The 25,052-nt window shown below is 37.8% G+C and overlaps 1 protein-coding gene across 1 annotated transcript in view; it reads right to left on the bottom strand.

The window, feature by feature from the left end:
* Positions 1 to 25,052, bottom strand: part of gli3 (GLI family zinc finger 3) — a 181,699-nt gene continuing 156,647 nt past the window's right edge. The window contains exons 8-15 of the mRNA XM_082183977.1: positions 23,927 to 24,143; positions 20,714 to 20,827; positions 19,699 to 19,839; positions 7,857 to 8,006; positions 7,521 to 7,685; positions 6,955 to 7,248; positions 4,452 to 4,854; positions 1 to 4,118 (exon numbers count right to left, since the gene is read on the bottom strand). Of these exons, the coding sequence (XP_082040103.1) occupies positions 1,783 to 4,118; positions 4,452 to 4,854; positions 6,955 to 7,248; positions 7,521 to 7,685; positions 7,857 to 8,006; positions 19,699 to 19,839; positions 20,714 to 20,827; positions 23,927 to 24,143 (3,820 nt within the window). The 3' untranslated portion in view covers positions 1 to 1,782. The remainder of the gene's footprint in view (positions 4,119 to 4,451; positions 4,855 to 6,954; positions 7,249 to 7,520; positions 7,686 to 7,856; positions 8,007 to 19,698; positions 19,840 to 20,713; positions 20,828 to 23,926; positions 24,144 to 25,052) is intronic.

The following is a 25,052-nucleotide window of genomic DNA, read 5'->3' as shown; positions in this document are numbered from 1 at the left end:
TTTTATATATATTTTTTATTAAAACCATACAAACATTTGTTGTAATCTGATATAAAATGAACAATGAGACTTTGCAAAAACTTCCCAGTCTAACGGTGCTAGGCACCACAACTCCATTTTGATCTCTCTGTTTAATGGGAGGGCACAGGGATTCCTCCTTTATAGAGTAGGATACTTAAACTAATTCTGACCCCGGATGCCACCTAAACTCTTGACTACAGTTTACAGAATGAATATGTATTTACAAGCATGAAAAAACAAAACAAAACAATTTTTTTTTTTTTTTAAACAACAAAGCAACCAACATTGTTTACATGTTACATTTCTCAATGCCCAACCAACAGAATATATTTTTTTATGTTTCATGTAACATGTTAAGTCATAGGACTCTTTCCATACACATTTTATTTTTGGCAGTGATTATTTTGTATGGAAAGGCATTAATAAGGCACATACCTTAGGCTCAAACCCTTTAGTCCTTTCATTTGGGAATGGGTCATACCACTTTTATGTTCAAAACACTGACACACAACTACAGAAAAAGTTCAAATAACTGTACAAAAACAAACAGAACCTAATTCTCAGAGTACACATTTTAAAAAGCTGTACATATGCAGTTTAGAAACTGCAGGGTAGTTTTAATACTGCTGAAAAGTCTCTTAGCTCTTGCAGTGGAGCTCGATGTGTCTTGGTGTTTATACGTCTTAATTTCGCTAATTAAATAATAAATGGGTAAAAACAGGTTGATCTAAACAGCATACATGATATCTAACTATAGATGCACACAGCACACAACTGAGACAAAGAAACAAATAAAATTACTGATATATTTAGATAAATTTAAACATGAATTGACACCGATGCTTTCAACACCCTTTTGGCCACAAACTAAACAATCTTTGTGCAATAAGTATGTTGAGATTGACTAAAATGACCATAATGTTTTTTCCACAATGATCACATAACGCACTGCCTAACGTCAGCACCAGTCATTTACAATATGATCAAAATGATGATATTTACAGTATAAAAAAAAGAAAAAGAAAAATTACATTTATTTACAAAGATACAATTAATATAATCAAGGTTCTGAGATATCAGCTCTCAGTTTGCATTCAGCTCTCCACACTTATACAACAAAATGGTCCCTCTTACTTGACATGTTGTAAAAAAATTGATCAAAACAACATTTGGTACTTAAGAAATCACTGAAACATCATTGATTTAAGACACTTAAAAAGACAATTAGAATAATCAAAATATGACACTTGGGCTTGTTAAGAGTGATATTTGACCCTGTCTTGACCTGTTGACAGTTAAGTCTGTCTGTATTCAACACTGTTTTTGAAGTATGCAATGCACTCTAAAATAAAGGTACACAATACATGAGTTAACCTACTCAATTTAGTGGACACTGAGTACACTTGATAAGAAAAATAGCATGCACTTGTAGCAACAGTGTACAAAAAAACATACAGCAACAACAACACGTGATGGAAAGTGTCTCCTGTCATCATTATATGTATATAAAAAAAATAGCCTCTATATATGTATCTATATGGTTTTATTGGTCATTGCCTCTAGGACGATGAGACAGCTTTAAAGTAGATTGTAAACTCTTTGTCAACATTGCCTATTAAACTATTTTAATGAGTATAAAGGAAGTACTTTTTTTTTTCTCATACCACATTTAAACATTACATGCATATGTCTGTTATATTTATCTTATCTATAACATAGTTACGATTTTATTTTTTAGTTTTTGGAGGAGGAGTTCACAGACTACTGCATAATAGCCAGAAATTTACTCTCTTCTGCGAGGGTGGTAAGGAGGGAGCTCATGTCACCTATAGCCATGTTGTTAGTGCCTGGATGCATGCTGTGAAATGTAGCAGAAACACGAGGAGTAGTCAGTCGAGAGGAAGTCCGAGACAGACCCTGGAGAAAACTAGGACTGATTATGTCAGACACCACACTACCCTGCTCAAAGCCATCCTCAAGGATGGAACAAATATCTAAACCCATATTATCTAGGACACCTGGGCTTCCTTCTACCGTGCTGGTAACCTGATCAACCCCAGAGGAAAGAAGAGCCTCAGAAGGTGTTTCTGTCTCTTCTGTCAAGGACTCCATTAGACATGACTGTGCTATGTTGTGAGAAGATGAAGTTTTGGACTCTGTTGTGTCAAAACACTCAGCAATAAACACTGGCTGTTGTTGCTGAAAGGAAGAGCAAGTGCTAGTTTGAAGGTGATCATCTGCCTCAAGCTTCAGCCCTGAAACCTGATTTGTAAGGGAGCAATTGGTGCCATTTCCATTTCTTAAGCTTTGCTGCAGGCATGAATGTGCATTTTGACTGTTGCTTACATGCTGAGTGGAGTAGAACTGTGGGTGATATAAGCCTCTACGGCCACTGTTGACAGGTGGGTGGGTCATAGGAGGCTGGGGCTGGTGAGGCAGTAGTGTTGCCGGGGTCAAGCTGCAGTTTGCTTGTCTTTGCAACAAAAGGTTACCGCTGATTTGATGTGTTGTGGGATTTTGCTGGAGGTGAGTTTGGGATATAGTTGTCTGCTGGGCACAGCTAGGGCGGATGGGCCCCAAATAGATATGAGAGAAGTCTGGTCGACCAAAGTTATTGTGCCTTGATTCCAGTTGGGATGTTGAGGAAGACTCAATCTTAATGCCTGGATTAATCTTGGACTGCTGTTGGGCTGGTTTTGCAATTTGTTGATGCTGCTCTGGATGTCTGCACCTGTAGCTCATACCTGTCATGTCTCTTTGAAGACTTAAGTGTTGATCTATGAAATCTGTATGCAGTTGTTGCTGCACAATCATGTTTCCAAATCGACTAAAGGGGTTGCTCACAATGCCACTCTGGTCTGACCATCTTTCGCACCTCTGAGATTGCTGCCTGGGTGGAGTAAAATCAGCACTACCAGAGCTCACTTCATTCCACTGGATAGGCATTACATCTTTACTAGTGTCTTTCCCTTCAGCCTCTTCCTGTTGCGGGCTGAGGAAGTTCTGGCTGTCTGCAATACCCTGGTCAAAACTGGATCTATGGGGACTGGAATCACTGCTATGGTTGTGAGCCGATTCCTGATCTTGAGAATGGAGATACTGTACCAAATCATCTGGTAGGATGACTTCATTGACATGTAACAAAAGACCATCCTGGTCCATGGCCAATTCCTCAAGTGCTGATTGCTCCATGATGCTAGGAGGGCATGGAGAGTGTAGACTCTTCTGAAAGCTACCTACTTGGCAGGTATAGTTCTGCAGACTTAGACTGTGATCTTCTCCATCTGAGTAATGATTACTAGCAAGATGGGGTAATGAATTCATGTTGTTTAGACTGCTAAAACGCTGTACCTGTGGCAAGCCGAAAGCACTAGGATCCCGTGGGCGCACAGGGTCACTGGCTCGTCGATCGCTATTCCCTGGACCTTCACCAGGGTACAGTCCTCTCCGTTGATACACTGCTTGACTGCCTTGTAAGTTGTGCATACCATCACTACAGCGACGTGGCCTGACCAGTGGTGGTAGTGTAAGCTGGCCTGTGTTCTGTCCATCTCTCATCAAAGTCAGATGAGTCTTTAGACTCATTTGCTCCATGTTGGGCAAGGGTGTGGGAGGAGGCCCACCTGTAGCAGCTGCATATTTGGCCTTCAGGTGATAGTGTTGAGCTGGAGTAAGGTTCAAACCACCTCTTGCTCCCATTCCAGTTCCTCCGATACTTCCACTTCCACCACCCCAGCTTCCACCGTACATCATCCCAACTGAACTTCCTCCTCCACCTCCACACTGGCTGGCTTCACTGGAGCGTCGGGAGGCATCAGTGGAGATAGGGTCATACGAATCAGTGGCACTGAGATTGTGGATACGCCGATGATGGCTGTGCTCAGACTGCGAGGCCTGGCTAGATCGGCGGCTGGAGAAGCAGGGGGAGATGCCAGAGGAGCGACGGCTGCTGCTTAGGTAGGCCGAGCTGGTGTTGCTACCACTGCTGTCCCGCCGTTCATGCAGCAAACTCAAAACTGTCAGCTCTGTGTTGGACGGCTCAGGACGTGGAGAAAGCTGGAGCACCCCCACAGAACTACTCCTACCAAGGCCTGAACCTAATAATGAGAGATACTCTTGTTAGGAGAGGTTGAATGTTATCATTATTATGCCATTATAGTCATATTTAGACACAAATGGGTACGTTCACCCAAAAAGAAAACTTCTGTCAAACTGTACTCACCCTCACATCATTCCAAACCGTCAAAATATCTTCTTTTATGTTCCGCAGAAGAAGAACAAGTCATGAAAATGACATAAGGGTGATGACAGAAGTTTCATTTTTGGATAAATTAATCCTTTAAGTTTAAAAGATTATAAGAACACCTGGTGGTCTGCACTTAAATTTGTAGAGTTTGGTATGTTGACAAAGCTCTGAAAGTAAGACTTACCCTTTCCTGTGAGGGCAGGCAGGGCCTGGCCTTTAGGGGGTGGTGTTGGGGACAGATGTCCTAGCCTAGGCACAGCTCCATTCACCTGCCTTAACCTCTCCATCTTAACATGTTCCATCCAGCGTAGGGGCCGTCCTACACTTCGGCGTGTCTGCAAAGCTAGTGTTGCCGTCGTGGCTGTTGCAGTGGATACTGTAGAGTCCATAATGGGGGCATCCTCCTCCTCTCCCTCTCCTTCCTCCTCCTCTTCCTCCTCTTCTTTTTCCTGGTCCTCAAGCACTGCCACCTCCCCCAAAAGCCCAATGCTGTTTACAGCAAGCTGGACTCCACGGCCGATATGGGGGCCGCTGGTGGACTGGTCACTGCCGCATGAAGACTGACTGCCAGGGCTTGGCTGAGACGTCTAAGAGAGGAAGAAAGAAGAGAACATATTTTTAAAATGTTAAATTTATGACAAAAATTAAACAATCCTGATATTTTGGCACATTTTCTATAGGTGAAACAGAAGAATGCAATGAGGAGAATGAAATGCAATGTTGAGAAAATTTCTCGCACTCAGCCATATAACAAGACCTATTAGAGCAGATGTATTCACCCCTGCCCCCGGAGACCACTGTCCTGCAAAGTTTATTTCCAACCTGCTTCAACACACCTGCCTGTAATTTCCTGAAGACCTTAATTATCTGGTTTATCTGGTGTGTTTATCTGGTGTGTTTGATTAGGATTGGAGCTAAACTCTCCAGAACAGTGGGTCTCCTGGAGCAGGACTGAAGACTTCTGTAAGAGTATATGGTTAATGTGAGCAATAATTCTACACAATTTCTTCTTTCTCAGTTTACATAACACTGTATTTGAATCAATTTCATCTCTATGTCAGCATGGAATGTAAACTAAAGTGAATCACAGACGTGTGAGAAACAGGTTCCCTCATGCTCAGCAGCTGCCAATATCAGAACTAAATGACCAACAGCGGGAGTAGAGGTAAGCTTGTTTGCCCCATTTTCAGAAAACAGGGCACATGAACAATGGTCTCCCTGTAGAGCTGTTGGGTCCTAATTAGGTTGTTTTTTTGTGTGTTGCAAATGGATAATGGCTGCTAAAGAATTGGCTATCTTGTTAGTAGTGGTGTAAGAAAGCTTGTATTTGTCTTTGAAATTTGCAAATGCGTTTTCTCAACCTAGAGCTGTACAAAGATCCAGAACACAATGAAACCATAAGTGCAGTCACAGCTCACTGATTTAAAACGGCAACAGAGTTCCAGAGCCAAATACATAAACAGTTACTAGAGGTAGCTTTGTCATGCAAGCTGATATAATACTCATGTGACCATAGGCAACAATATTATGACAACAAAGTATGCACCATGCTTTAAATAAAAAACCAAAAAATATTTTTACATTCAGCATTAAAATATGTAAGAGATGACATGATGCTGTTGACCGATGACTGAATGAATAGCCAAAATTGATCCAGATGGCCCAGACTTCAAAGGATAGAATGAGTAATAAAAAGAGAAAAGATCAGACCTATAATAACATCACCATTCTCACCTGATCACCCACTGTCCTTATTAAGAGAGGAAAAGTAATGCGTGTGGTAGTGGACAAAAAAGATATTCAGTTATTTATTTGAACATGCAAGGCAAAATGTAGCTGGCTGTAAGCAAGTATTAGCTGAGCAGCTATGAAACCAGGAATGGAAGGGGTAAAGACATACGTTTTGAAGTAAACATTTGTAAGACAAAGGCCACATACACACTGCAGTTAAATTTGGTTGTCACTTCACCTCTTTAATGCTTAATCCCATTATGTATACCCGCACAGTTCAGAAATTTACGGGAGTGACAACTGCATTCTACAACCGTATTAACTCCCGAAAAAATGCAAGTAGTGACAACACTTCTACGCAGTGTGTACGTAACCGAACAACTAGTTTTTAATGACATATTTAAATGCACATCAGAGATATTTCTCTCTTCTGTATGAGCTCTGCAAGAAAATCACAGAGAAATAGGTACTAGGCTTGACTCATTCATGTTGCCAGATCTTGCTAAACAATAGCAGATATGAATAAGCCTATAATAAACCAAAATAAATCCAAATGCTTTATATTGCAAATAAGGCCTCTGTTGACGGTGTTTTAGTTAAAATTTCAAAACATAACGAATCTTTGGTTACTGTAATATTACTTTGTTCAAATATAGCGGATACCAAACATGTGAGACGCCAGAACATTACTATGGTTACCACGGTGTTAATCATCTCAGGACTGTGTTCTGTACACACACAGAACGATAATTTAGGGGATTCACTTCTGTATTTAAATACAGGAATACTCCTGAAACTTTCTAGCTTGTACATGGTCAAAAGGACATAGATTTAGATTTCAATAGGTTGGATTTCAGTTTATTTATTTTACATTTTTGGAGATGAAACTTTAGCATAAGTATAGCAAACCATTCCTTTTTGTAAATGTTATCTTTTTTACATGGAAGGAAGCTTACCATGGGCTTTTCTGTTTTGATTGACTTCACTTGTAGACATTCATCCTGTTTCGAGGTAGCGTGGTTATACTCCCTTTGGTCCGTGATCGCTCCGAGAGGCAGTTGTCCTGGTGACCGGCTTTGTCCATTACCTCCAGGTTCTCGTGGCTGAGGTGGGGGTCGTGGGTATGTATCCCCACGCTGTTTCTTGGTGACGTGGGCTTCAGGACCATGTACAGTCTTAACATGTTTCCGTAAAGAGCTGGGATCAGTGTATCGCTTAGTGCAACCAGGGATTTTACAGACATAGGGTTTCTAAGATAAGTAAAGAGAGAGGGAGCATCGGCATCATGTAGAAATATTAAACTTAAAACAACTTAAAGTCAACATGAATGGTATAGTCACAACTCATTCTACTTCAGTGATGTGATGTATTTTGAGTAAAAATAATATTCAGTGAGAAAATTATGTAGGATGGGACCTCATTTTAGCCAGAAGTTCATAAGAAGACCAGGAACATACTTGTCCAAACCTGACAGTGTTAGAAGCAGGCCTTTTGCTTGGTACACTCCTGTTTGTGAATTTACCTCATTGGAGTGTGTGCGATTCTGGTGTTTGGCTCGGTCGGACGCGTTGGAAAACGCTTTGTTGCAACCTTCATGTTCACACACATATGGCTTCTCTCCTGTGTGTGACCGCAAATGTGTCTTCAGATTCTCTAGTCTGGAGTAGGCCTTTGAACAGCCTTCAAACTGACAGAGAAAGGACACACAGTTGCATTGATTTGTTCTAGACTGTCCAAGGCTTTTGCAGCAGGTAGGTTCGTAGAAAAAAAAAAAATCAGGTCAAAAGCTGTTCTACCTATTGAAATGAGTGTCTAAAAACAAAACAAAAATACCAAATGTATTTAATATAATTCTCACCGTGCATTTATGAGGCTTCTCTCCTGTATGTCTGCGCATGTGCACCACCAGCATGTACTGGGCCTTAAAGGGTTTTTGCTCTCTTGAACATTCCTCCCAGCGACACACAAACTCCTTCTTTTCTCCATGGATATGGTCATTATTTATGTGCTGTGAGAGGAAGAGAAGGTCAAAGTTCATGTTAATGAATAATATGATATATAGTATGAAACATTTACCACACTATGGTATGCTCCGGTAAAAAATATTTTCCTTATGTCTACTTTAACAAGAGTTGAATATTTAAAAAATGAGTTTACATCTATTAATGTTTTACATGTTAGATTGAATGTACTTATTAATATTAACATCTACTTTGTATGCAATGCAATGACATTGTTGTGCCACTAGAGGGCTTCAGGATCACACAGTTGAGGCTTCAGTAACTGCTCATCAATTGCTTAACCACTGCAAGCACAGAGTATACTGTGTTCATTTTACTCAAAACAATAAATATCTATGCAATATCTTATAGAAGAGATTCTGCATCATAAAACTAGGGGTTACACTATGGAGGATATCTAAGATTATGGTGTCTCATTCTCTAGTGGTCAACAGCAGCAGTCTTTAAGGGAACTTTTAGAGAAGTTTGCAGAGCTATCTGGATCAACATTGAAACGCAAGTTGAGCATCAAAAGAAGCTACTCAGACATCTACATGAGTTTGTCTTTTCCTTGTCTTTTGTCAGGCTTTATGTGCAATTTTTATGGACGCCCATTTCTGCACACATAAGAAAAAAAGTGATTTTGTAAATCCAAAAATGACATAAAAAGTCATAATTATGGCATCAAATAAAAAAATTATGACATAGTACAAGATTAAAAGTCAGAATTATATTTTGTCATAACTTTGACGTCATCAAGATATACTAAAGCGTGATTTTTTTCTTATGTGGCATAAATTGGCTTCTATAGAAATGTTAGATCAGTTAGTCCTGAACTTAATTTCAATTACTTTAATTCTTACAATCAATTACTTTAATTGGAAAACAATGCTATATTTGTGTTGTATGTTTGTGAAAAGTAATTGTTAAAAATCTCTTTATGTTTATTGTAATGTGAAGTCATTCAGACTCTATGATTCTTTCTTTCTTTCTTTCTTTCTTTCTTTCTTTCTTTCTTTCTTTCTTTCTTTCTTTCTTTCTTTCTTTCTTTCTTTCTTTCTTTCTTTCTTTCTTTTTTTTTTACAAACTCCCTGCTCCTCCTTACAATGATCAGTTTCCCTCTCTCTCTCTCTCTCTCTCTCTCTCTCTCTCTCTCGTTCAGTATGCTCAGTCTGTTGTGAGTGATCATGGTTTGTGAGTCTCAGTGTCCGATTTAAATGGGATTTCAAATAAACCCCTGTCACCTCCCATCAGTATAGGCCTATGGTCTGTAGTTGACAAGTGCTGACAGATGTGCTGCTGTGGCAACTTTTGAATCTAAGGTTTTAGAAGGGGTGGATTGGGGGATGTGTTGGGGGTGAAAGATATTGAAAGTTTAGTGAAAGCATTTCTAATGCCAGAGCTTTCCAACTGCAGCCCATCATCTTCATTCGCCCCTCTTGTTGATACTGTCACCCCTGTCTTAACCAAACCAATTACTTCCTCTCACTCGCTGTCATTTGCCCCTTCTCTCTCCTACAAGCCATCAAATCCCTGTTGCGTTTCTTCTATCTTTCTCTCAACATGCTGCCTCCACCTCATTTTCTCTATGTAACCCCTTTTTTATTTGTCTGGCCATCTCTGTCATGCACACACGTGCAGCAAGGGAGTTGTGAAGGGCTGAGGGTTTCAGAGGAAAACACACACTTTCACGTAAACCGCTGAGCGAATGAGGTCAACATCTGGCATCCACACAAATACAACAGTGTGCAGCACTTATGAGGGCTTTTCCTGTCCCGAAGCCATTTGATTTAAAAGGAACAGACACAATATCCTGAACATAAGCGAGTGGGATTAACGCATTCCAAAGCCACTGAGCATCTCTGCAAGAGATAGAACGATCTCGTATGGAATACAGGGAAGAATATGCAAGAGAAAGACAGACAGACAAGCCAAGAGAGAAAGACAAAACAGGAAAAAAAAAAAGACAGCCTGAGTTGACTTCCCTTACATACAGAGTAGAAGAGGGGACAGACCAGACTGACAGTTGGAAGTCCAAGAAAAGGCAGAGTGAAACGGCTTCTAAAAAAGAGTGAGAGGTGGCAGCAGAGACAGCGAGCAGAGCTCATCCTTTATTCCTCTTCATGACACAAAGGCGGCCTGCATCACAGTCCTCCCCGTCACCTCGCTGCAGTTACAGCCAAACTTTCACAGAGTTTGGTTGAGAAACATGCACATTTGTGTGTGAGCTGAGTGAGTGTATATGTGCACACTCAATATTTGCACTTCTTCATCACTAGACGTCAAAGTCGGACTGTCATTCAGATTTTTCTTTTCGACAAAGAGTTGAGCTTCAATCCCCTGTCTGGGTTGAGTTTATGTCAACTGATCACCATGAGAATGCCAGACCTTAATTGAGAATAACTGTGTCACAAATTTCCGTTCGTTTCCATAAAACATCTTCCATAAAACGCTGTGTATGGAAATGCTTTCTTAAGCCCAAAGTATTCACTTTTGACACAAACGCTTAGAGTGTAACCGAAAAGTAACTCCATAGTGTGCTTGAACACAGGAAGTCGGCACATGCACACTAAAAGTGTAATTTTTGCCTTCAATTTTGTCCAGTGTCTGTGCTAGTTATGACCAATAAAAATTTCTCTGTAAAAGAGGTGGACAGTAACAAAGTACATTTTATACTTTTTTTTCACTTTTTTCTGTACTTTACTTAAGTATTATTTTTTCTGGAAACTTGTTACTTTAACTTCACTACATTTGAAAGACAAATATCTTATTTTTTACTCCACTACATTTCTGTTAAGGTCCCTTGAGTAGAAAGTAATGTTAGTCAGGGCATGATTTTTTTTTTTTTTTTTGCTAAAACGTGATTGGATTTTTGTCTGATATCCTATCAGTAATCCCTCTTGTAGAACTTAAAGTTAAAGGGATAGTTCACTTTGAAATTAAATTTTGGTATGTTTTAGCTTACCTCAAGGGCATCCAAGATGTAGGTGTCTTTTTTTCCGCAGTAGTTTCAATTTTGATATTTTTAGGTCAAACCGTTCTTGTCTGTCAGTCATATAATGCAGGTCGATGGTCACTGTCTCAAAGAGCATGCACAGAGTCCAAATTAAAACAATTCCCCATCGTCCAAATTAAACAATTCCCCATCGTAAGTACACATTGATGGCCCAAGACACGAAACGAGCGGTAGCCAATGCGACATCTAGTGTATATATCTATACCCGCCCGTGTCTTGGGCCATCAATGTGTACTTACGATGGGGAATTGTTTTAATTTGGACTCTGTGCATGCTCTTTGAGACAGTGACCATCGACCTGCATTATATGACTGACAGACAAGAACGGTTTGACCTAAAAATATCAAAATTGAAACTACTGCGGAAAAAAAGACACCTACATCTTGGATGCCCTTGAGGTAAGCTAAAACATACCAACATTTAATTTCAAAGTGAACTATCCCTTTAAAGTTTTATTTTCATGGCAAATAAGTATTTCTGTTTTGCTCTTTGTTAAATCAGTATTGCTGTTGGTCAGTAATACAGCTTTAATTTACAGACCACTTGATTCAAATGTGCATGAATGGATAGTACACATAGATGTGTACTTCTTTTGTGGGGGTGGTAGGAGTGTTAAATAAAATAAAAAAGACAATTATGGCTGTCTTTTTTGTCAATTCAGATGTTTAATTTCTATAGGTTTTGTAACATTCTAAAAGCACTTAATTCCACAGTTACTACTTACTGGTAGGTGTATTCACTAGGTTGCTTCAGAGGCATAAGGTACTGTAACAATGCAACAATAATAACACAATGCATTGACATTTACTTTTTACTTTTGATTCTCAAGTGCTTTTAAAAGCAAGTTCTTCTGTACTTTTACATAAGTAAAAATTGGTCTTTACAACTTTTACTTGTAATGGAGTAAAATTTGACCAGTAGTATCTGTACTTTCACTCAAGTAAGGAAGTTGCGTACTTTGTCTCTGCTCTGTACTCCATTTAAATGAGAGTTTCTTGTACAGTATTTGTAAATCCCCTTACAAGTGCTCATCAACTTTTTATTGTTTATTGTTGTTCAGGTCCGGCTTACCTTGTGGTCAAACTAATTTCAGTCAGGACCACTCTGTTTGATTAAGATTATTGTAGAGGCTCTGAATGTTATTTGGCGGTAGGCTTCCCTCTGAAGGGTTCAGCTTCTGAGTTGTCCACAAGCAAACCTTGCTGAGGTTTTAACCGTACCAAAGTTAATTATTAACTCCTAGGTGGCTTGAGCCCTTTTTTAAACAGACAAATAAAGATAATGTTTTATAGCTGAAGTCTTCAGATCCTTGAAAGATGTATGCAGATATCTGCTAAATTTGTAGAAATCACAGATTCCAAACAATTCTAAGCATAGCTAAAAACCCTTAACATGAGAAGATTCGCTTGGATTAATGAATATTTGTTGATTTATTTGCAGACGACTCGATTTAAAACTATTCTTTTCATTCATTCATCCTTCCTTTTATTCCTCGCTCCAAGTGGGATTCCCTGTGGCATGTGATCTGTCTGCCGGCCCTGTCGCTCGATAACACAGAGAAAGAGCAGCAGAGAGAGATTGCAACACATCCCTGAATGCTGGTACTCTCGCCTGTACAAATGAGCTTAATGCTGTCGTGCGTGATGCATGACCTGGCCACGCTGATAAAAGGATGGAAGAGGAAGCGAGGGAAGTGATTTGGGGGGTGACACTAATGCCCTAATGGCCTGATGTAATGGCAATGGTTATTGAGCGGATGATGGCGTTGTTGTAAGTGAACGAGGCTGCAGCCAAGGGAAATAGACTAACAGGTGCTGATGCTACACGTGCAGCTTTGAGGAGAGATCTATTCATCTTCGGCCTGCCATGGTACAGGACAACAGCAACCACTGGGACTCCCAGACTCAGAGGAAGGAACAAGATGCTTACTTTTATTTGTTTGCTGCATGCAAATACAAACAAATGCACCCTGGGGCATAGCTCCAGATATATATGTTTTGCTTTCTTACATTACTATAGAGCAAAATGGCCTGTGTGAAGTTGAATATTTTCAGATTACTGCTTTCCATCATATAGCGCACGCGTGCATTAGGGATGTGTATAGGCAAGAATCTGGTGATACAATCCGCATTGCAATACAAGGTTTACGATACAATATATTACAATACTATTTATTTTTTAGGGAGGGGATCAAATTTGAGGAAAACTGTCATAAAGAATACATATGCATAAAACTCCATTTTTTCAAAAAAAATTATTTTTATTTTATCAGAACAGTGGGATCTACATTTGCATTTATCAGTCCATGTAACATCCAACATCATAACACCATTTAGCGAAATTGAAGATTGAACTGGTGTGATGTCATGTCGAAAGAACTGCTTTATAATAGCGAGTTGTAACTCTAATTGAAACTGACACTATAAAGCTGCTAGCTTTAATGCCATCTATTGTGTAAAGTGCTATATAATAAACATAAACTGACCTGAGTGTCGAATTGCAGAACTCGTGGAAACATATCCATATTGCTATGATCAGATATTTTCTTAACTGCTGTTTCCTATTCACCGTCATTTTTGTTGTGTTACTCAATAAAAGTGCACAGAACATATTTACATATTCAGCTAAACGTTGCCACAGCAGAGTGGATGGCACCGAGATGTTAAGTGTGCTCTTAGATTCGATGTGTTCCCTTAGTATTTGGTTTTGGCATGGCTTATTTTGCAAACAGCATTTTTGTCAATCTCCTTAGTGCCAGAAGCCAAAATAAGTCCACACTTCTTCAGCTCTGTACACCGTGGTGGGAGCTGGTATAATTCTTTATTCTTCATTGATGGTAACCATAGATATGTACACAGATGCCACATTTGATCGCTCCAGACACGTTGATGCGCCATCTTGGAATGGTTAACATGACACTGTTCATCACTCACACTAACAAATCAATACATTTTCATCAAAAATGCCACAGCATTGTGCAGCCTATGGCTGTAAAATCCACAGAGTTATAAATTCCAGATGAAATGGGATAACCTGTCAGAGGTGAGAATATGCTGGTTTGTAATTTTATGTATAACTCAATATGCAATGTTCATATGCAGAATTATCACATTAATGATAAACAACATGCGGTAAAATCATCTGCTAATGTCTACTGCAGATATAGATATTCATATATGTGAATAACTAGGTCGCAGATACACAGTCAACTTGCTCTTGAGTAGTCACCAACCGGATTTGACCATTCCAATATGGCGGTACGCTGAGACTAATGAGGCATCTATGTATATATCGATGGTAGTAACTAGTGAGCTGGATTTGCCAATGCTAATGTAAGCGTACAAAGTAGTGTACAAATGAATTTACTTAAAAACTACATTACTCTTTCCCCGCCATTGACTGAATGTTCCGGCTATCCATGTTTTCACTGTCACATGTTGGGCGCTATTATGCATCTTCTAGTACAGAATCTCTGGATCAAAACACAGGTGAAGAAAAGCAGAAACAAGTGATAGAAGATTGCTTATGAAAATGTAAAATAACGGGTCCATTAAAGGGCCCCTATTATGCTATTTTAAAGTTTCCTAATGTTGTTATGGACTCTCCTACAACATGTTTACATGCATCAAAGGTAAAAAAAAAAAACTGTTTAATTTCCTCATAATATACATTTGCACATCATCACATTTTCAATGACTCTCAAACGACTCGTCAAATGAATCAATCTCTCTAAATCCCTCCTTTCCGCGATATACTCTGCTCTGATTGGCCAGACAGCTCAGTCTGTTGTGATTGGCATACTGTGTACAGCACGTCGAAAACAAAACCGCCCATTGCCATAACAACGTCAGCTATGCTTGTCCTGAGGCTTCCTGCACCGTAAACTAAACACAGTAACGAACAATGACGTCGATTTTACCATATCAATGCAAGCGCGAGTCCGATGATGAAACATTGGAAGAACTGTTATTCAACCCGAACCTCCATTGCAAGGACGACTCAAGCAGGACATTTCTCAGTGATACACTACTCAGTTTGAGGCACATTATGAGATGTTGCAACTGTAATTCCTCACCATCAGCATTAACAAGTGCATGTCCATCAACAAACCGATTATTTTACTTGTACTAATTTATTTACAGAGTATTTTTCTAATATATTGCGGTGAACATGTGGAAACTGTATCAATAACAGTAATATTAGAGTGAATGATCTTATATAACATAAACGTTGGTAAAACAAATATTTCCTCAAAGTAGTGAGAACGACAGACAATCTGCATTAATAGACAGTTATAGGTAATCGTGGCCCACAACTGATTAGCAGAAGTATTTCAGTAAGACAGTAATAACGTGAGTTAGCCAGTTAGCAGGAGACCTACACAATATAAAACTCAAAACTAAGTATTTTGAACACCATCTTTCAAGAGCAAGCGGTTTGTGAATCCTGCATTGAACTCTGAGATTTGAGAAGCAGTCCTCAGTAAAATAAAGGGAACACAGCAAAAGTTTAGGATTATACTGCTGTGATATCGTGGTAAAGATTAACTTTAACCACTGATTCTTCACATGCTCGTCCTTGGGCAGTGAAAAAAAACTGGCTTTACCTTCACATTATAGAGCACAGCGCCGTCTTCTCGACATGATGCTATCCAGTATCCACAGGAATCAGCTGCTGGTTTGAGGTTCAAGTTTTTCCTGGTGTCTGCGCACGCAATAAATGGGCGGGCAATAATCTAATGTTTCGTCTTGACGTCACAACGAAACGGCTTATGACTCGTTTGAAAAACGTTTCATTTAATTGACTCAAGAGTCGACTCTTACTTTTGAAAGACAATAACTTTATATAAAATCAATATATCAATTATATAAATCAAAACTGCCTATATAATGTTACCGAATGAAATGTCGAACCCATGAAGAAGAAATGACTGTGAAGCTTTGGGGGTGTTCATGGACGTGATCTATCATGTTTTGATTATCATTCTGAATCCGATCCGGATATAGTCTTTGACAAAAATGCGATTTTCTCAGCTTTTTGTTTAAAATGTTGCTTTTTTTTTTTTTTTGAAACTTACCCACATTCAAGTGTTGATTAAAAATGGACACATGAGGCTAGAATAAAATGTTTTAAAATGGAAAGAGTTAAAGAACAGTAAGGTATATTTCAAGTATAAAACATTTACTGTATACCTAAATGAACAAAGCTTACAAGTATACTTGCAGTATAAAACTACTAAACTAGTAGTTTACTGAGAGTATACTTCAAAGTGTTCTTTCATAAACTAAATAAATTTACTACAAGTATTAAAATAGTAAACTACTAGTATACTTATGTTCACTTTTAGTACATATGTAGTACAAATGAAAAAAAAAACTTAGTTGTGAACTAGTTGTGCATTTATAGTACACTTAAACATATACTTTTATATACTAAAAAGTGGGCCAATTTAGTCCCAAGCAGTATTGAAATAGTACACTTACAAGTTTACTACTAGTACATTGATATTAGTACACTTACTACATAAAATGTACTTCATAAAATGAACTTTTTTTCGTAAGGGACAGTTTACACTCTGAGATAACAACACTGCCATATTGCAGTTGGAGTTAAACCTCAAAACAAAGCCACTGCCACAAATCTTGGATCTAAACAGATAATTAAATATTGATACAGTGTTTTTGAGAATTGTGTATCAATATTTTCTTACAACCCTAATGTGAATGAGTGCCCTAATTTGAAGCTCTCTTAAATTCATCTGTATTGTATTCTTATCTGGTTACTTTTTCTAGGCCATGGCCTAAAATGCAGCCACACATGAAAAGTGCCTGTTTACACGGCAATTTCACAAAGCTCCGGGATCCGCAACAGCATTTAGCGTTATCACATACATACTAATAAATCATGCTCTCTTTTTCACGTCAGTTGCTAAAGCGCAATGAAAAAAGGAGGAAAAGCTGACAAGAGGCATAAAAAGATGGAGAGCATTAGTAATGTGTGCGGAGGGAGTCAATTGGCATGTGTAATTCAGCGCAGCTTTTCATCTCCGCATAAGATACTCCAAACAGATAAGGTGTCTAATCCTCTGCCTGATCAAAAAAAATCTACATTTTGCCAATTAAAGGGTCCTTGCCAGCAGCCAGATAGGGGTCCGCCTTCCCACTCAGCCCAAGTTTATCTCCCCCAGCACAGGGAGGAGCACAGAGCAGCTTAAAAGTGCTATTCTTACCATATACACACAAGGACATAGACCACCCCACAGCGCCACCATCAGTCAAAACCACCTTGAGGGTGGAGGGAGAGACGGAGTCAGAGAGAAAGAGGATCTAAAATTAACTCTTAGTAAAACAGCCAAATGAGAGTACAAATGGACTCTAAAGTGTAAAAAGGCTAAATATTACACTTTTGGTATTTGGTATGAGTTAATAATTAAAAATAGTAGTTTCCTACAACAAATCAAATATCAATTCAGCAGATTATCTAAAAAATTAGGACACTATAACAGGTCAAAATCACCATTTTATTGGGGTTACAGATATTTCATATGTCTCTGTTTCGTTTATCACTGGGCATCCTTGTTTACTAGCAAACCCACACGCATCAGCTAACATTAAAGAGCCCTTATGAACTAGAGTACCCCTATTGAGTGAGATGCAAAGAGAAAGACTGAGAGAGAACCAAGGTAACCTGATTGGGGGTAAACTAATAAGGTGTTTTTTTCTTTTTTTCTCTCGGGGATAAGTCAAAAAAAGATAAATAATGAAATAAATCAGTACAATTTGACACTCGATTGGTATATGCTGACTGTGTAGAGCAGATAAGTGCGCTAAGTTGCAGAGATTTGATGTTTATCTTATTGAGAGTGCTAAGCTGTGCTGATAAAAAAGCGCAGAAATGTGTCATGGTGTGAGCATGTTTTACATCACTGATGTGCTGGCAGTTTTTATATCGTTAAGATTGTTCTAAAATATCACAGTGGCTCAGTGGTTTTGTTTCTATGCTAATGTATCTTACTTTTTTCCCCCCACATATCACAGTCTAATTTTAGGTTGGGATATAGTTTTTCTGTGCTGCGGTTGTACATTTTTTTTTTTTTTAGCTTAATAAATCTACAGTATATAAACATTTATTTAATAAAACATTTGTTTTTCCAAAGTGTAAACAGAAAATGTGAACAGAACGGAATATTTGGAATCTTTTTTTTTTCTCCCACCAAACAATCTTATGGAGGTCGTGGGATATGGGGGAGGGGTCTTATATCTTTGATATATGGAAATAACACCCCCCCCCCCCCCCCTCCACTCTTTGTTGGATGAGATTCACTGTGGTCCACACACTGCTCTCATCCTATTACTGAGAAAAGAGCGATAAGAAGCCTCATCCTTTGCTCAGTTGAATTAGAGGGGAGAGAATGAATTAGAGTGTAGGCAAATATTTTTATTAGCATGTGGCTATGGCAAAATAAAACACAATAATTGAAAAAAGGCAAAAGAATTGGAAAACAAGCATATTTTTTATGAGACAGTGATGAATATCACAGTGATTTGAGGAATATCAGATGTTGATTTAAGAAACTATTTCATTTTCAGTGCTTAAAAATATATGCTAATGGAGGAAAGTAAAAGAGTTAGAATAGAATAAAACTCACTTTTTCATAAAATAATACTCATTGGGTTGTTGATATGATATTTAATCTATCCTACAATGTGATACACTAAAACTATTTTAAACAAACAAACAAAAATTATTATTATTATTATTATATATACATTGTATATATGCATTTATATGTTTTAATTACCTGATATAAATGAAGACTACATATTTATACTTTTTAAAACGTAATCTGTGATACCTCAGGATTATTAGCAAAAAAAGCTAAATGAAGATTGTGAAAATTGTGAAAATTTGTCATTGTTACAATGTAACTTATACATTTAAATACTGAGTAATATTAATTAACTATATGGCTAGGGTTAGGATTGGGTTTGGTTTAGGGTTAGCTACATGTAATTATGCATAATTCATAATTATTACATGTAATTTATCTACCACTCAATTACTAAATTCTAAATTTTGATTTCAAGATTTTTCTAAAACGTAGAAAAAATTTGTGATATATAGCGAACAATGTGCACATCCCTCTCTCAAATACACAGTCAAGAAATTGTCAAGATCTTCAAGCTTTGAGCACAGGCCTTCAAATGTGGGAGGCAGGCCATTCCAACTGGAGGCTTTCAATTATAGATAGGGGTTTGCATGGCCGCCATGGATTGCCATGGATTGCCATGTCAGAGTAAGAATAGACAGCCATGGAGAACTGGGAATCTTTCTATCAGATGTGTGCCTTTGGGGTTGGTGTGTGTTTCTTTGAATGTGTGTGTTTGTGTGGATGATAGGAGACAAGAGCTGTTAAAAGAATGGCTGTGTGTGTGTGTTGTCCAGAGAGAAGTGGTTAAGGGAGACAGAGTGGTGTATTTTCAACAGGAAGTGGGCTTTCATGTCCCTTCAATCTATGCCCAAGCTTGGGAGTGGCTGTGACAAATGGGATGTCTGAAGCGAAATATAGGCTTTCAAGGTGTGAATGTGTGTCTTTTCCACCTATTTAAGACCCTTATCATAAATGATTCTATTAAGAGACTCAACATTTTCATAGATTAAACACAGATGTTTTGTCCACTCACGTGCACAAGCTGCTCTTGGGTGTCGAACTCCCTGCAGCAACCTTCCCAGTGGCAATTGGTCTCATACACTACCTCCGGCTCTTGCTTGCCCTCCTCTTTATCGCCCTCCTCTTTTACCAGAGTCATTCCATCCATTTGCTCCTGCACAAACGCATGCAGCAAATTGGTGAGGGCATTTGGGTCAATAATGAAAACACATTTGAAAACACATACAAATATAACGCTAATGTGTATTACTGCAGCGTGATGTGAAGGAAATTACTATGTGTGAAAAAATTATATGTGTGGCCTGGTATATGAGAGTTATTCAACAGTGCAGATGAGACGGTGTATGATAAATGATGTTATTTGGAGTACATGACAGCTAGATGAGCTTATTTGTAATCATAAACACAATGCTAAATTTAATAAAAATGGATCTGCTATTTGGAATACCTCTTGAGAAACATTTAGCTGTATGCCTTTACAGGGATGTTGTTCTTTTTATCAAGGGAAAAATGCCCTGGGAAAACCACTTTGCTTTTTAGGTGCCACAAATTATGCAGATTTGGGGATTGTTTATAAGTTCTAGAAGTGTTAACAGGTTTGGAAATGGAAACCAGGCTTTGTGAATTCAGAGGCCTGCAGTCAAATGTAGGTTATATAGTACATTTGATTTAGCTCTGTTTGGACTACAAAGTGAGAGAAAATAAATGAGAAAAACAATAAAAACAGAGGTCTTTTTACTCAATTCAGCAGTCGCCCAACCATGTGTCAGTAAAATGTGTCATCTAATTTTTCTTTCATTTTTCCATTCAGTTAAGCATCTGATTAAAAGAAAAACAATTTCCTTCTGAAGCTGTGGAGATCAATGGGGCTTATCGCATCTGAAGCAGTGCCACAACAGGCGACCAAATCAAACACACAAATAAATAGCTTTACAGTATGTAACATAATTGGTCCCAAAGCTCTTGCTGTGTGTGCATGTGTGTGTAGCCCAATGTGTATGCATGTGCACTTGTGTAAAGATGCATACCTGCATGCTAACAGCTCCGGGGCTGGGTGGCTCCTCATCTGGTTTGAGTTTAGAGCGTTTGTGGTGCATGGGATCACCTGTGCTGCTCACAGCTGACTCGCTGGTGGGTTTAGTCTAGAAATAAATATTTTTAAAAAAACACACATACAAATAAGTTACCACATAAAGAGTATAATCATCATCATCATAAATGTAGGTCCAATTTTATTTTGGAGGCTGAATGATTACCATATTCATGTTCACATTCATGAGATGGTTCTCCAAGATACTTAAAAAAAAAATAGTATTACCATGGTCCATCAAAGGAAAACATTGTGCCCCCTTGTGAAAAAGAAGTACACTTTAGTTTACTTATTAGTACGTAAATATTCTACTTTAAAAATAATATACTTAAAAGTGAACTGAACAATGTTTTAAGACACTTAACTGCATGCTAATTGCAATTAAATGAAAATGTATTATAGGTTAAATTTGTATTAAATGCAATTAGCTGAACTTTAGAGTGCTTTTTTTGACCAACTTAAGTAGGACTTATTAACTTTATATTGGCCCGGTTTCACAGACAGGGCTTAGATTAAGCCAGGATTAGGCCTTAGTTCAATTAGGACATTCAAGTAACTTTTATAAATGTGCCTTAGAAAAAACATGATGTGCATCTTGAGACAAAACAATGGCACATATTTTAAGATATGTCAGTGCAAGTTGCTTTCAGTTAAAACAGCTCAAACATGCATTTTAGTCTCGGACTACCTTAAGCCTTATCTGTGAAACCGGGGGTACATGTGTTAAGAAACATAGATATTGTCACCATTATGTGCAGTTTAGTTTTGTTCATGGACTTTTAGTTTGTAAATCTTCAGTTCCTGTGTTCCTTTGTTTAAGTTTCCCGCGGCCCGCCACTAATCTGTAACCATGGTCTCTATCTATCTATCTATCTATCTATCTATCTATCTATCTATCTATCTATCTATCTATCTATCTATCTATCTATCTATCTATCTATCTATCTATCTATCTATATATATAATTTTAGTTTTTAAAAAATATACTTTTGAAATTTGATGCACACTAAAAGTGCTCATTCAATAATATTAAGTACACTTCTTTTTCACAAGGGACTAGCATGGAACATAACTGAACTAAAAACTATTGTATTGCTATAGTCCAAAAAAAAAAGAAAAAAAAGTATATTACCACTGTATTTTAGAGAATACCACAGTACTGCGATGGTAGATCAAAAAAGCTTGATTTTAACATTGTACTATTCTCAAAAAATGGATCTTCTTTGTTAGTGTAATAATACGCATACATATAACAAATCCACTTTGTTAAACAAAACCCCCACAAAAACAAACACAATTAACATGTTGAAACAGACATTATTCTCAATTTCTCCCTGAACAGCAATATCCCTTCTTCTGACTCTATCCGCTCATTCACTGCCTCTCTCTCTCTCTCTCTCTCTCTCTCTCTCTCTCTGCCAGAGGAAGTCCCTTGTGACTGACCAGAGCCAGTAAAGAAGAAGGACTCGGTGGGAGAGAAAAAAGTAACATTCCCTGGATGAGAGAGCATGATTCCTTGGCTCTGAAGGAAGGTTTATCCTGCCAGACTCCTCTAGCAGAGCGTTTAACTGCTTTCAGCTTCCTTTGCTCTTAAATCACAAAAAAATACAGGAGACGTGTGGAATACTTATTGACGTTATTGTGACTCTTTAATGAGCATACATGTACAAAATTGGAAGATATTACTCAAAATCAAGCCAAAAACTAATTGTTTTGCATTGAGTATTGAAAATAGAGCAGATGAGTCTGACATTTTGGTAAAGGCACAGGGATTCAGTCAAGGATTAAACCAAATATATTTACTTAGATGTTCAAAACCCTTTTTGGATTGCAAAATAATTTATTTAGCAGAGTGACCAGTGCATTAACTTGCCGAAAACACCCGTTCAAACCTTGCAAATCATTGAAGTAAATTATGACAGCATGTTTGTTTTTGGATGACCTATCCCTTTTAAGCTCAAGTATTCATGAATTTATGCAATTTATGAATACATTTTAAAGACAATCTTAGGAATATATATTGTATACCATATGAAGTGTATAAAACTAAAATAAAAAAAAGTTCCTTGAGAGCTTAGAAATGCAATAAAAAAAACAGTGGTCTGCTATTTCTCTGTCTGTCACATTGAGCAATGCTCACACCTTCTCTCTTTTTCCATTAATTGTTCTTTTACAACCACATGGTGAGACAAATGTCCCATGATGCCCTTCTATTAAAGAGCCTGCTGCTGTCTGTGGTCAGGCGGGGGAAATGGATGACAGTTGGGACGGAGTAGTGGGTCTGTAATGGCTTGAAAGGAGAGACTGGCATTGGGACAATCTCTGGAAACACAAAGAGTTAACTTACTAAAGTAAAAAAAAAAAAAAAAACAGGGATCGATACAAAAATGGATAAAAACAACAAGATGCACTCTGCAGATTTTAATCGAGCGAACACAGTGAGTATAAATGGATGGGAGCACACTTGGGTGAAAAAACGAAAGAAGAAAAACACTTTTACGCTCATCCTTCAAAGGGAAGGTTTGAGAATGTATCTGTGTCTGATTAATGGTGGAGGTGGTGGGATTTTTGCTCTTAACAAGCTAGGTGTTATTTCTCAAAGGTACCTTCCAGGCAAGCTCACCAGCTCTCTGCATCGAGACACAACATAGAGACTACGTGCACACAAGGGAAAAACTCCCATGAGGCCTGTCTGCAGCCACACTTTCTCAGCTGTTTATATATGCTGCTGTGTTGGTGGTGCATGTTTTCATGAGCCACACACAATAACAAATAGCGCTGGCTCTTGTGATGATAAGCACTGAATAAATTTAAGCCTTGAGGGGGAAAATCACTGTGTGATCTAAACAAATTCTATTTGCTGTTTACACCCAAAAGCAATCATGTTAAATGATTTAAAAATGCATTGTGTTGCTTAAACTCGAGAAAGAAAAAAATCTTGCTTCATCTAATTTTAGTTCTCCCAGCTTTGCATGTGTATTCTAACTGACTTGTGAAGGCGGTTAACACGTGCTCCAATAAAACCGAGATGTAGTGCTCATATGGGAAACACAAGTTCAAATCCAGCTTGCGTTAAACTGTCTCGTCTCCATCATCTCTTGCCATCTCTCCATCTTTTCTATCAATAATTCATACAGTATTGAGAACTGACCTGTGAGTCATTTAAGGCTGTGGAGTGTTCTGTAGGTGCCAGACTGGAGGGGGGGATCCCAGGAACAGGTCTCTGGGTGGCAAAGGCAGGAGCTGGGTGCACGAGGGGCGGACTGTGTCCGAACGCAGAACCTACGATACCCGGTTGCCGACTGATCAGCTGCTGATGCATTTGTAGTGCTACAGGCGTCGGAGGATATGCAAAACTCAATGCAGGGCTGAAAGACAAATAGAGGAAAAAAAACAACAGCTTATAAGAAAGATTCAACCATGAGAAAGTTCATGTTGCAAATGAGTGAAATGGTGATGTGGTACATTACAAATTTTCTTTATATAAAATTTACCATTGATTGAATATCAGTAATTTAATATTATTTATAATACACTATAATTAGATTTTTAATGTTTTCTGAATTTTTTTTTTTTTTTACCAAGGCTACATTGTTGTGCATAATCAAATTACAGTAAAAACATTAATACTGTGAAATGTTACAATTTAAAGTGACTGTTTTATTATTTGAATCTATTTTAACAAGTCATTATTCCTGTGAAGTAAAATTTTCAGCAGCCATCACTCCAGTCTTCAGTCACATGATCCTTCAGAAATCATTCTAATACGGTAAGCTGATTTGGTGCCTGAGAGTCTATGAAAACAGTCGTGCTGCTTAATATTTTTTAGGGATTCTTTGATGAATAGAACATTCAAAAGAACTGCATTTACTAAAAATAGACATTTTTATATATTATATTTTATTTTATTTATTTTTAAATGAAATGAATAGTCTTTACTGACAATTTTGATCAATTTAATGCAGCCTTGCTAAATAAAATAATTAATTTCCAAACAAAAAAACAAAAACTTCTGAAAGGTAGTGTAGGTAATGTAATATAATAATATAATAGTATAATATAAAATAATATTATCAATAAAATACAATTATTAATATTAATAATTACCATTAGCCCAAAAAATACAAATATAATTTACTACACTGTTAATCTTAATTAATAAACAAATATATAAACAACAACAATTATAAACCCTTTAAAGAAAGGTTCCAATAGTTCATGCATAAATTATGAATCACCTGTAGAGAATAAAAGCTGTATTTAAGCACACTATTGAA

Source organism: Leuciscus leuciscus, assembly GCF_965113295.1.
Source record: "Leuciscus leuciscus genome assembly, chromosome: 11".
In the NCBI taxonomy this organism is placed as follows: Eukaryota; Metazoa; Chordata; class Actinopteri; order Cypriniformes; family Leuciscidae; genus Leuciscus; species Leuciscus leuciscus.
This window is presented reverse-complemented; position numbering and strand designations above follow the sequence as displayed.